The sequence below is a fragment of the Syngnathoides biaculeatus genome, chromosome 19 (genome assembly GCF_019802595.1).
Source record: "Syngnathoides biaculeatus isolate LvHL_M chromosome 19, ASM1980259v1, whole genome shotgun sequence".
NCBI lineage: Eukaryota > Metazoa > Chordata > Actinopteri > Syngnathiformes > Syngnathidae > Syngnathoides > Syngnathoides biaculeatus.
In genome coordinates, this window is record NC_084658.1 from 6049922 (window position 1) to 6063015 (window position 13094).

Below are 13094 nucleotides of genomic sequence, written 5' to 3' on the forward strand. Positions count from 1 at the left end.
ATTGCTTTGTGAGTAAATAACTTTTTTGTCATTTGAAAAAAAAAAACCAAAACAAATCACACACATCTATAATTTTATTGTCATGTCTGACAAAATGTGAATTAATCTTACGCTGAATCACATCTCTGCTCAGTCATTCTTTTTGGTTTGTGATTCCATGTCTGCACCATCCCATTTCATGCACAGAAATACACAACGCGAGATGGAAAATACAAACCTCACCGGCATACATCAGCAACAAATACATTATTCATAGGTGTATATATACACTGGATTTCATTTTAAACATCCATGGAACAGGCTGAATAACAATTGGAAGTAAGGCTTAAACTGGCCTTCATATCACAAACTCGACATTTGTTCTTTTAACCATTTTCAATCTTCCATTATTACAGAAATTCCAAAAACCTTGCATTAGAAATCTTCATGGTCGATTAAACTCTTATTCAAGTAGAATTACCGCAGGTGTAAGGTTAGTAAAGTGCACTCTTTTGTACTGTTTGATTCAGTAGATGCTGCATTTGTCTCTGCTGCCTTCAAAGCCTTCAGGCTTGGTGTGCTGCCTGATTAAGAGAAATTTGTTTCTTTTGAATAAAAACAATTAAAGGAAAAGCTATACAGCAGCACAAAGCTGGAAACAAATGTTTACTGGTGGTGTGTTTGCTGTTACAACATAGACCATAAAACCAGTTTGACGATGCTTTTTCTGCACCTTGTCATTTTCACTCCCAACAATAAAAATAAAAAGCACATTGCCTTCAATTTAAGATTCCTCCAAATCCACCTGCTATTTCACCTTTTGGTCTTTCATATTGGCTAAATGGCCATACAGAGCAAAATTGGCACATGACCAACCTACCAACATTGCAAAAGGACGTTGAGGGACCCCAGACCAAAACATCCACCCTAAAAATTAAGTAGTAAGGCTTAACTTTGTGTATTGGGGAAGCAGAATCCTCTCTGCTCATTTATGACTTTGCTCCCAGGTTGAAACAAGACTACTACTCCCGTCTCACTGACCTTCTTGTGTGTCCAGCCAAACGTATCTCTCAAAGAAAGGACGACGCCACTGAAACTCGAAGCCGGGGTGTGCGGGGAGAAGTAAAAACGCCCTTTTGAACGATGAAGAGATACACACTGACACACTGAGGCACAGGGAGCCATGTGCGAAGCTGAGGTAGGCTAAGCAGCACATGAAACATAAGAACATTTGACCAGGCGTCACCAGTTATTAAGAAATGGAGTTATAGAAAAAGAGACTTTGCAGGATGTGGTCTACATTTGCCACCACGATATAAGACAGTCTGATGCTAAACTGGTTCATTTGTGAAGGAGTGTGGCGAGTTATCTGCTGGTCTTGTATTTGGACTTGCTGGCATCACGCGGCTCCTTGCTGGGGTTGCTCCAGTCGTCCGCTTCGGGGCTGGTGGTGTAGTGTCGCCATGCTGACTTGTTGAAGACGGGAAGCCGTTCAAAGGACTCGCTTGACAGGGCCTTCATACAGACGAGAACACATTGTGACATTGGAGAAATACAGCAATTCCTTTTTATTATTACGGGGGTGTTACGTTTCAGAAAACCCAAGAAACAGATGAAATCTGAAATGTAGCGACCAATCGCTTGCTGTATTACTAATCATTTTAAAGCGTCATAAACGCATTTCAATGGCAGATTTGTTCAAAAGATTCATTCAACAAATCGTTCAGTCCTTTTTCACAAAATCATTCAAGCGCTTCCTCATTCAGTGAATGAAGGTTCACAACCATGCAACATGTTCACCGAAGGACTATGATTGTTGTTGTCACGTATTGTAAAGGAGGAAAAGCGGTGAGATTTTTGAAAGACAAATAAAAATGATTGGAGCCAATCCCTTCTGTCATCAGGCAGGGTACACGCTGAGCTGGTTGCCAGGCAATTGCAGGGGATATGGAGACAGACAACAAGGCACTTCATGTGGTCCATGGGGTCTACCTAATGCCCACTGGCACCATGTTTGTAACCCCTACACTACAGTGTACAGAGTTCCAGTGACACAATTCAGATTTTTTTTCCGTTTCACATGGCAGCCTCATGAAAGCATCAAGAGAAACAAGTTCATAAAATCAGATATCCTCAGATTGGGATCAGGCCTCTTCCAAATGGGAATAATAAATCAGATATGAATCTGTTATCGGTCAAAACAACTACTTCATGAAGAGGCATATCAAATACAATGTGTTATTGCAAAAGACACTAGGGAGCCTTGCCCCGAGTATTAAAACTCTGCGGCAAATTGATGCCCACTGAAAAAGGTTTATAAATGCTAGCAGATGCCACTAGATGGTCCCATAGAAATACTTTTATATTACCCAATTCTGTGGATAAATGAAGCTTCACCCTTCACTACAACATACAGTGAAGAAAATAAGTATTTGAACACTCTGCTATATTGCAAGTTCTCCCACATAGAAATCATGGAGGGGTCTGAAATTTTCATCATCGGTGCATGTCCACTGTGAGAGAGATAATCTAAAAAGAAAAATCCAGAAATCACAATGTATGATTTTTTTTTAAACGATGTGTTTGTGTGATACAGCTACAAAAAGGCATTTCAACACGTGAGAAAACCAATGTTAATATTTGGTACAGTAGCCTTTGTTTACAATTACAGAGGTCAAACGTTTCCTGTAGTTGTTCACTGGGTTTGGACACACTGCAGGAGGGATTTTGGCCCACTCCTCCACACAGATCTTCTCTAGATCAGACAGGTTTCTGGGCTGTCACTGAGAAACACAGAGTTTCAGCTCCCTCCAAAGATTTTCTACTGGGTTTAGGTCTGGAGACTGGCTAGGCCACAACAGAACCTTGATATGCTTCTTACGGAGCCACTCCTTGGTTTTCCATGCTGTGTGCTTTGGGTCATTGTCATGTTGAAAGACCCATCTTCAATGCTCTGACTGAGGGAAAGAAGTTGTTCCCCAAAATCTCACAATACATGGCCGCATTCATCCTCTCCTCCCATGTGCAGAAAAACACCCCAAAGCATGATGCTGCCACCCCCATGCTTCACAATAGGGATGGTGTTCTTGGGATGAACTCATTATTCATCTTCCTCCATTCACGGTTAGTGGAATTACTTTTGGACCACAAAACCTTCTCCCATGACTCCTCTGTATCATCCAAATGGTCATTACCAAAATTAAGACGAGCCTTGACATGTGCTGGTTTAAGCAGGGAAACCTTCTGTGCCATCCATGATTTCAAACCATGACATCTTAGTGTATTACCAAAAGTCACCTTGGAAACAGTGATGCCAGCTCTTTTCTGGTCATTGTCCAAGTCCTGTCGTGTAGTCCTGGGCTGATTACTCACCTTTCTCAGGATGATTGAGGCCCCACGAGGTGATATCTTGCATGGGGGTCCAATCAGTTTGGGATTGACAGTTATGTTTAGCGTGTTCCATTTTCTAATGATTGGTCCAACAGTGGACCTTTTTTCACCAAACTGGTTGGCAATTTCTCTGTAGCCCTTTCCAGCTGTGTGGAGTTGTACAATTCTGTCACTGGTGTCTTTGGACAGCTCTTTGGCCTTGGCCATGATGCAAGTTTGGGTCTTACTGATTGTATGGGGTGGGCAGGTGTCTTTATGCAGCTAACGACCTCATACAGGTGCATCAGATTCAGGATAATACATGGAGTGGAGATGGACTTTTAATGGCGGACTAACAGGTCTTTGAGGGTCAGAATTCTAGCTGATAGACAGGTGTTCAAATACTTATTTGCAGCTGTTTCACACAAATAAATAGTTAAAAAAATCATACATTGTGATTTCTGGATTTTCCTTTTTAGATTCTCTCTCTCACGACGGACATGCACCTACGATGAAAATTTCAGACCCTTCCATGATTTCTAAGTGGGAGAACTTGCAATATAGCAGGGTGTTCAAATTCTTATTTTCTTCACTGTACTGCAATTCCTTTGGCCTGAGCGCAAGGAAGGATAATTTCCAAAAAATTATCGCTACCATGTGGAGGAGCACTGTGTGGCAATTGGTGACATGAATATGAACAAAATAAATAATCTAGTGCTCACAAAAACACGGGTGACATGATACAACGATCATTAAGCACAGCAAATAATTGTTAAGTAATGCAGAGGTAGCAACCAATGGGACTGTTGCAGTCAGTACAAGCTAATTTAATAACATGTTCATAGTTGTGTTATAAATTAGTATTCATGTACTTTTGTGTTGTCACTGCCTGAAGGTGACACATTTGTAGTTGTTTGTGTGCGTTGTGGGCATGGACACAAGTGAGTTGTTGGAGGTGTTCAGTAACACAGTGACATTGGATATGTGTTACTTACAAATGGAGGACTAAATGACCCTCAGAAAAATTAGAACAGGGAACTTAGACCTGCAGCGTAAATCCAGCCTTACACTTCATTGTTTACCTTCAGATAGATAACAGCATCAGTGCCCACACCCTCCATAGAGTAGAGCTTCAGATCCCCCTGGAAGTAGCGGGCATAGAGCCTAGAAATGGGTAGACCGTAGCCAAAACCAGCCTGAAAGTAGAGCGGAAAAAAGGTTATTTCTTTAGCCACAAAGCTCAGGAAACAAAAGTTAAGAAAACGTCAATGCTAATACAATTTTAAGTGTGTGACAGTACCAGCGGGACTGCGCCTGGCTCCAGGCTGGGCGTCGGGGCAGTGGAGTACATGTAGTAGAAAAGCCGGTCGATCTTCCTCAGAGGAACGCCTCCTCCTCTGTCGCTGATCTGGGAGACACACAAAATGATGTTTTACAACAGAGATAAGAACAACATGGGGGGAAGGGGGGGAGAGTTTCACCTTTATGGAAAGATCCTCTTTACCAAGAGTGACTTTTGCTTTCACAGGTGGTAAACCTTCAGTGCTGTTCTCATGAAGTTCCACTGTGGCTCTCATTGAGTTCTGGGATAAAAAAAAAAAAAAAAGAAAAAAATGGTTAATTAAATATGTCCTTGCAGAATTAATGTCACATGCAGCGCAAGTGGATTTTCCAGCTATGAGGTCACTGACCTTAAAGAGCTCAAACAGCATGTGAAATAGATGAGATGGTACGTACACAGCCTGGATGGACTTTTTGGGGGTCTTCACTAGAACACAACGGAGGGTGTTCACACACACACACACACACACACGCACACACGCACACACGCACACAGGCACACACGCACACAGAAATAATGGTTAATGCCACCAAAGACCTTTTACTGTTGTCACTATTGTTTTCTTATCAACACGAGGTGTTGCGGCCAGAGTACAAGGCAGCTCTTCTTGTCTGTTATGTAATCAATAAGTTGCCCCTGCAATGGTATTATTAGGGGTTGCAATCAAATGTAATTGCATGATTTTTTTTAGCTTTATTTTATTGCAAGAAAAACAATGTATAGGCACACACAAAGCCCAAAAAGCGAGGATTTCATCACCACCTTTCAATATAATTTCCCTTTTACTCAACATCAACTGTCGATTGATGAACAAGGGCAATTATGTTAGTCTCGTAAAATGTAGTCGGTTGCTCATTTACTTAAAAAAAAAAAAAAGGGGACTGCTTGCTTAACTCGTTCATCATCAGAGAGCTGACCCTTTGCCCCTTCTTTTAAAGTTCCAAAAAGGTGAAAACCTGATGGTGCCAAATCAGGTGAGTATGGCGGATGGGATATGGTCGTCCCTCCAAAGGAACTGATGACTTCAAAAACTCCTTTCCTGCTCATGGAGGGCATTAGAGCAGGTTCTTCTTCTTCCCCTTTGATCCTGCACACCCACTTTTTGACAGTGCTGTAGCTTATTGCAGCTCCACCATACACATTTTGCATGATTTTGAAAATAGTCTAGTTGTGGTTCCATTTCCAAACCAAGAAATTCAATCACAGCTGTCTGCTTTTGACGGGCAGCCAACAATTATGGTTTTTCCAAAATAGACAAACAGAGGACATGCTTAAACAAATCTTTAAAAAAATAAAACAACAAAAACCCCAACGTAACAAGTATCTCATCTACAAACTGCAAAAAAAAGAAAGAAGAAAAAAAAACCAATTAGAATAGGTTTAAGCGAAATTGGGCTCATTAATGACTTACTATTAAACTCTTCAATGCGGAGCTCAGGAGCAGCCAAGTAGTACTTTTCACACAGCATTTTGGCCGTGTCATATGCATCTGATGGATGAAGCACAGACAACATGACTCAGTAAATTAAACAAAACGTGTTTGCCTTCAACTTGCATCACTTGACTCTGTATTGTCGCTGCAGGATGTCTACAAATGGATTTGTATTATATATACACAAAGAGATCAATGGGAGCAAATATTCTGGATGAGAAAAATATTTCCACTTCTGCAATGTGTGTCCTGGCTGCCCCTGAAATTTTTCAGTCTTTGCCATATTTTAGCCATTGGCTAAAGTCATTTATATTCAATGCTTTTGCTCATTAACATGCATACAGCACCCTATAATGACAAAAAAAACAAAAATTTAACTTGCAAATTAATTCAATTATTTTTGCAAATGGCTGCAATATACTAAGCGAAAAATTTAAGGGGACGTAAATACTGTGTATATCCTAACCCTCTGGTGCATGAATTATAAATTACGGAGTCATTTTTGTTTTTTTAGCCATTACTGCATAAAAACACACGTTAATTAGGATTATTAAAATGATTTCTACAAATCGACATGACAGTTATGGCCAAAAGCGTTCAACTGTGATTGTATACTAATGAATGACAACTTCCACTGTATTGGATGTTGTGTAATCTCAATTTACTAGTTATTTGAAATTGTTTTTTTTTGTTCAAAACAAAAAGAATATTGTTGTTTGGATGTCCATGCATATTGACATTTTTAGGGGGTTCTCCTCCAATAGAAGTATTGGGAGGTTCTTCCAGTGGTTAACAAGTGTGACTGTCCATCATCTTGGATTAACAGGAAGTTAACAAACCATTAAATACAATACAAAGGAGAGCATTTTAACACCTTAAATAAACTCACCACTGACAACTTCAGCCACACAGCAGGTCGGATCGATGCTGCCGATGTGCTTGGGATGAGCCGGGTTGGTGTCGTTGCCGAACAGGAGAGCTGGACGGGGATACAAGTAAGCCATGACACGAACAAGCCAATAAGATCCATACAAATCCATTAAGACTCACTATGTTGATTGATGAGCATGCGGAAGGAGATGCGGTTGGTGTAAAAGCGGTCGAGGAAATACTGGACGTTGCTGCTAACGGAGGGGTTGAAACCAAACTTGTCCTTGTACTCGATGACGCCCTGCGCCATTGTCGGAACCACGTCGTTGTGACGGTTCCTGATCTCGATCAACAGCTCCAGGAAGCTTAGGTGCAATGCACAAGAGAATTGAGGGGGTGTTAAAAGGAAGGCTATAAAATTGGAAAGCCTCCAAACAAGGAGAAATTTTTGAAAGTTGAAAACTTGAAACTGCTCCCTTATCCAAATTTCTACGTGCTTTTAGCCATAGACGGCTGTTTATCACATTGCCATTGTTATTCTATAAATACACAATACTTGCGCAGCTGGTGTGTCGACACTGTATGGACTAAAGCCTTGGGAAACACCTCCATCCAGCCATCCATTCATTCATTCATCCATTCATTTTCTATCGCTTATCCTGTTCACAGGGTCACAGCTGAGCTGGAGCGAGCCTACTGCGACTGACTTTGTAGGAGCCCTTGGATACAACCTACAGGAGCTAATTGCGTGCAAGGCACATATAGACAACCATTCACGCCAATTTTGTTCAATGAACTTAGCATTTTTCATATGCATCACTCACTCATTCAGAGCATGAGGATCCTCTGGTTTACGGTTCTCATAATCCAGCAGCTCCACAAAACTCTGCATGTACCTGATAAAAAGACACAAAAGGCAAAGGGCAACTGTTATCAGACACCTTATCCACCTGTCGCAATATACATGTGATTTTATTCCTTGTCATTATCATTTCACCATTTTTGAACAAGACGGATGGACGGCTGGCTGAGTAGCTTATCGGGCAGCAGGTTGACCTCTCGCATGGTGTTGGCCAGGCGCACTGGCAGCTCCTTACGCAGGAACATGTACGACGTTTTCTCACATGCATTCTGACTGCCTGTAACAAAAGGAATCAATCAACGCGGTGGACATAAGGGAATGGGCTTGATCTGGATTCAAACATTATTGGGATGTTCAGAATCAATCTGTTGGCCTTTATACTGAAATCCAATTAAAAATGCATTCACCTGACATCGTTAGAGACCAATGATGGCAAAAAAGGACTTGTAATGATAACCACCGACCCAGAAATGTAACTTATTGTATGATGTTGTACGAGATATGGCTATTTGGTCAAATATGAGCGTTTTTCAAAAGGTGAGTTGTTTTACTTTGTCTTAGTTTTATTAAACTGTGGAAATGCACAGCAACAGGGGAAGGTAACATTAGCGTGGATGTTTATTTTACCATTTTCAGCCCAAGCAGACAACTTAATCAAACACTTAATAGTATTTTACATTTAAAACACTTGCAAGGAAACTGTAAACATCTTAGATGTTTTGTAAGGTTGATTATAACACATCTCATAAGTAGGAGGGTATATATGTCCTTCGGCTTGTCCTGTAGGAAGGATTGGAATTACTGGACACTTTTTAGGGACAGCTCAATTTTCTTTGGACCGCGAAATATGTTCGAATACCTTTCTTGAACTGGCTGGATATAGAGCGTATCAGTCCCAGAATGAACTTTAATAGCTGGCATTGTCTCACCAAATTGGTTCAGCTATTGTCAATACATTTACTTGTTCCAATATCACAAGTCAGTGTAGATGTTTGAAGCCCAAGTTAACAAGTAATCTAAATTATAAGGCCTCCCTGTTTGTTGGACTTTATGGCACAAAAGACATTTGGCAAAGCACTCCATAGTAAAAGTTGAACATACGATTTACTCGGCAGTAATCGAATGTCTATTTTAACTACACATCAGTAAATAACAATTTGTGACAGCAAATACTGTACCTACAACAGACCAGCTGACTATTTGGGTCAATTTAGAAATGAACTGTGGGTGAAAAGGATTACAGTACACTTGCGAGCTGGATTATTTTCTTCAAATACGTTTTGTGGTTTCAAGTTCATTTTACCGAAAAGATTTCATAAAGAAAGACTTTCATTCATTCATCTATCCATCCATCCATTCATTTCTTCACAGCGCTTGTCCTTACTAAGTTCTGGGCCCATCCCAGTGGTTCCAAAACCTTTTTTGCAGCACCCCCCTTTATGGAGAAGAAATTTTCCACGCCTCCGTGCTTCCAAAGCTTCATCTTTTACCCCCCCCCACTTCTTTCCTTGGGAATCAATGAAAACATGAACGCTCCTAGAAAACATGAACGTTCCTACCTAGAGCGCCCCCCCCACACCACCACCAGCACAACCCCCCCCCCCCACTTTGACCTAGCCTATGTTTTTTTGTTTTTGTTAATTGCAATGATACTGTATGCCAGACGTTCTGAGTAAGGGCAGGGCACAACAAAAACTCAGATTCTAGATTTACCTGTCAATGAGGGACAGATTAATAACAGTTGTTTTCAAACCTTGTTTTGACGAGAGCAAATTTCCACTTGCGTGTGTTTTGTCTTTAAACCACCATCAATTATTTGCCAGATCAAAAGCAAAACAATAAGTCACAGAGGGGGCTTTTTAGGAGCAGAAGCCAAGACCAATCAGATTTGAATGCATTTTTTGGAGCCTCTGAGGACTTGTTAGCCCACTCTCTGCGTGTGGTGGTGGGGGGTGAGATGGTCATGTGTAGGTTATTTGCTTTTGGAAAAAGCAGGAAGCGCGCAATCTCTGCAAATGTCTCACTTTTAAAAGGATGTGTTGTAAACTGGTCCTGGTAATGCAGTGTGAAATGTGTGCAACTTAAGAAGCACAGGAAATATGTGAGAAAGAGGATTATATCGTGGAACAAAAGTTTCTTCTACTCAGCTTCCTCTAATTCAGCAGAATGACAGAGAGGATGTTGCTTGTTGATAACAAAACAAATGCAGTCCCGCTGAGCAACAGAGAAGATTGATGCACAAATGCAGCACAGCGTCCTTCACATAAAGCCGCGAGAAGAAATGACATAACGCAAATGACCGCTTTTAATCACACGTGGATTAAGTGAAAGCTCAGCGAACTGCTTGCATGGTGCTGTTCATACAAACTGCTTTTTCCAAATTTTCAAGCCTCAACTCATTTGAGACAGAATGCAAAAAAAAAAAAAAAATCATCAATATTGAAGAAGCAATCTGTGTTGGTGTTTGTATTCATTCATATCAGGATACACATCGTCAAGCTTTAAAATATAATACTAAGTCACCAAACACACCAGCAGATCTTGTGAGATCCAACACAAAGCCTGGATGAAAAATTCGGTCAAATATAAGGTTAAATAAAATGAAAAGTTCCCAATTATAAGGTGTGAGTATTTTAAAAAAAGGAATCAAATATATATAAATATTACTAACAAACTCAGCAAAAACATAATCCTTGTGAATGATTTGGATATTTTTGTAAAATTATTAATATAACAATTATTTTTCAAAACAATCTGCTATGGTATTGAGCCATCTTTACATTACATCTGGATATACACAGTATGGTTTCAAAATATAGGTCAAACACATCATTAGGTACACATGCACCTCTAATAAGACCCAATGCTTTGGTTAGCATAAAAATAATATTGTAATAGATGTATATAGCGTCAATACACAAAATGCAATAGAATATGCTTTCAAAATACAGTGACTTTAAAAGATTGGTACTAGTACCACTAGTGGTATGTGGGTTCACTCTAGTAATATGGGAAATAATCACAAATTATTTTTCACAGTTTTTCAGAGTATTTACCACACCCCTTTTTTCTGACTATTCTGTTCTGTTTTTCTGACATTTTTTCCCCACCAGTTTTTCTGACAAATTTTCTTGGAGTTATCGGAACACATTGAACTCACGCGACAACCTGCAAACTGCAAGTGATTGTTTGCCGACTCACTAATGGCGAAAAAGAAAAAAATGAGTCAGAAAACAAGTGGAAAAAAATAGTTGGAAGAACAGAAAAAAATTTGTCAGTAAAAATGGAAAAAAACTACTCAGAAAAATCGGGGGAACAGACAGAAAAATTGTGACAAATGGTCAGAAATACAGAAAAAAAAATACTCAGAAAACTGAAAAAAAATACTCAGAAAACTGAAAAAAATCCTAAAAACAAAGCCATCAAAAAACTTACTCGGAGAAACAAGAGGGTTTTGTATGCAAGAGAATTCAATATGCTTTTGTAGAAATGGACTGCCTTGACACAAAATAAAATGATATTGCGTTTCATTATACTGAGTAATCTGCAGTTTACTTTTTCCCATATTACTTACATTTTCACATTTAAACTGCCATGGTTCCTGAATGTACAGTAAAATAAGAATAACGAATAAATATTCAAATACATGAATAAATATTGGTCACAAAAATATCAAGTGTTTTAGATGTTTTTACAAAATTGCATTAATAATTAATACCGACTTTGCATTCCTATTTTGAAAACTTAGGTACCTACTTTTACATGGCTACTACTTTGTCAACAGTGGCTCCAGATTTTAGAATATTGGTCCAATTGAAAGATTATAAGAGTTTAAGTCTTGACGTCTCGTCATATTTCTGCATGTTTACATAAGAAACACAGACCTGACCTGCAGAACCAGGAAAATGCAAGCACAACATGTAGTCTCCCACACTATGACGAACACATTGGACAGTAACATTGAGTGGAGCTTCTCCTAAACTGCAGCACCGTGAGAACTTTCACACAGCTAACACATCAGCATCGCAACAACAACACAATTGAAATAATAAGCAGAGACACAATTACCACCTGATACCACTTACCGAAATCCAAAAACTGCTTGATGGACAGTGGAGACGGCGAGAACCTGGAATAATACTCCACTTTGGGGTTGGTGTTCTTCAACAGAGACATGAAAAGCCTCATTTTGACGCGTTAATGTTGACGTGACGCACCACCACCATTCATCCCCGGTAATGTTGACAATCGGACGCTCGGGGTCGACGGTTCCGTCTCGGCGGAGCAGACATCGGTCTCGGGCCGGAGGACATGGAGCGAGGCGAAGGCGTCTTGTCCATGCGGGTTTATGGCTTATCGTGGAGCAATAATTATGCAATTGGTATTCCTGTGTCGACAATGTTGTTCATAAATTCAGTTCTGTCAAATAAGTGTCAAGTTTGAGTCTCCCACTGCGAGTTGTCATCGCGTTTTTCAAAATAAATCCCAAGTATAGACGTGCTCGTCTGATAGAAATTGATCGTTGATTGTTTTAGTTAGGACGCAAGGATTCCTAATTAAAACCTAACCGTGGATATACAGCGAAAATACATTATATATGTCATTTTAAACAAAAACATTTAATCTCAAAAGGAAAATGCAACCAAATAAATATGATTGGGCTACACAAACAACATGGTGGTTTTAAAAATCCTGCTTTAAAGCTATTGGTAATTACTTGCTATCTTTTTTAAATATTCAACAAGCAACAGTTGAATTTAGATTTTGAAATACGCATTTATGTTTCCGGTCTAGTCAAGCGCTCGGAAAGCACATCTGTCACGTACGTTGGGAAGTCACGAGTCAACCTCACTTGGTACTTCCTGCCTGTACGGTTAAACCATTGCTTTACGGAAATGACGTAAGGAATTAGTCGCAATCCGACTGGACAAGAACAATATCATTTAATATTAATCGCGTAAATGAAGATTGTTTTCTCGCCTACGACTACTTTCAGAATAGCAAAACGTAAATATGTTTGTTTGTTGCCTTGTTTCATTCATAATAATCACATGTAGATTAATTTATGTTTACTTTATTGCGGTTATACAGTACTCATTGTCAACCGTCAGAATTTGCTTTTTACTGCCATCTCGTGGAAAAACAGCAGTCAAGCATTGGAAAAAAAGGGAAGCAGATTGTCTTTGGAATGTCATGTACTTCGTATTGTGCATGTCAAGAATGCCGGTAAATCAACAAAC

General features: G+C 39.7%; 1 protein-coding gene across 3 annotated transcripts; it reads right to left on the reverse strand.

Moving 5' to 3' along the window:
• Positions 1 to 56: 56 nt before the first annotated feature.
• On the reverse strand, positions 57 to 12709 carry pdk3a (pyruvate dehydrogenase kinase, isozyme 3a). 3 transcript variants are annotated; one of them, XM_061804943.1, is made up of 11 exons: positions 11940 to 12709; positions 7990 to 8131; positions 7817 to 7888; positions 7173 to 7357; positions 7012 to 7101; positions 6102 to 6179; positions 5040 to 5116; positions 4830 to 4931; positions 4649 to 4756; positions 4431 to 4544; positions 57 to 1494 (listed from the first exon to the last, which is right to left on the reverse strand). In XM_061804943.1, the coding sequence occupies exons 1-11, from the start codon at positions 12040 to 12042 to the stop codon at positions 1345 to 1347; spliced, it is 1221 nt and encodes a 406-aa protein (XP_061660927.1). In that variant the 5' UTR covers positions 12043 to 12709; the 3' UTR covers positions 57 to 1344. The 3 variants fall into 3 exon arrangements, with proteins under 3 accessions (XP_061660927.1, XP_061660928.1, XP_061660929.1); XM_061804944.1 differs by lacking the exon at positions 11940 to 12709 and adding an exon at positions 11744 to 11876; XM_061804945.1 differs by lacking the exon at positions 11940 to 12709 and adding an exon at positions 11739 to 11864.
• Positions 12710 to 13094: the final 385 nt, after the last annotated feature.

What these genes read in the sequence shown, in the direction of transcription:
- pdk3a (XM_061804943.1), bottom strand. Translation starts at nt 12,042, where the DNA reads ATGAGGCTTTTCATGTCTCTGTTGAAGAACACCAACCCCAAAGTGGAG. An exon ending in CAAGCAGTTTTTGGATTTCG is followed by an intron (nt 8,132 to 11,939) that starts GTAAGTGGTATC and finishes CTTTTGTTACAG; the next exon opens with GCAGTCAGAATGCATGTGAG. An exon ending in AGCCAGGCGCAGTCCCGCTG is followed by an intron (nt 4,545 to 4,648) that starts GTACTGTCACAC and finishes CTCTACTTTCAG; the next exon opens with GCTGGTTTTGGCTACGGTCT.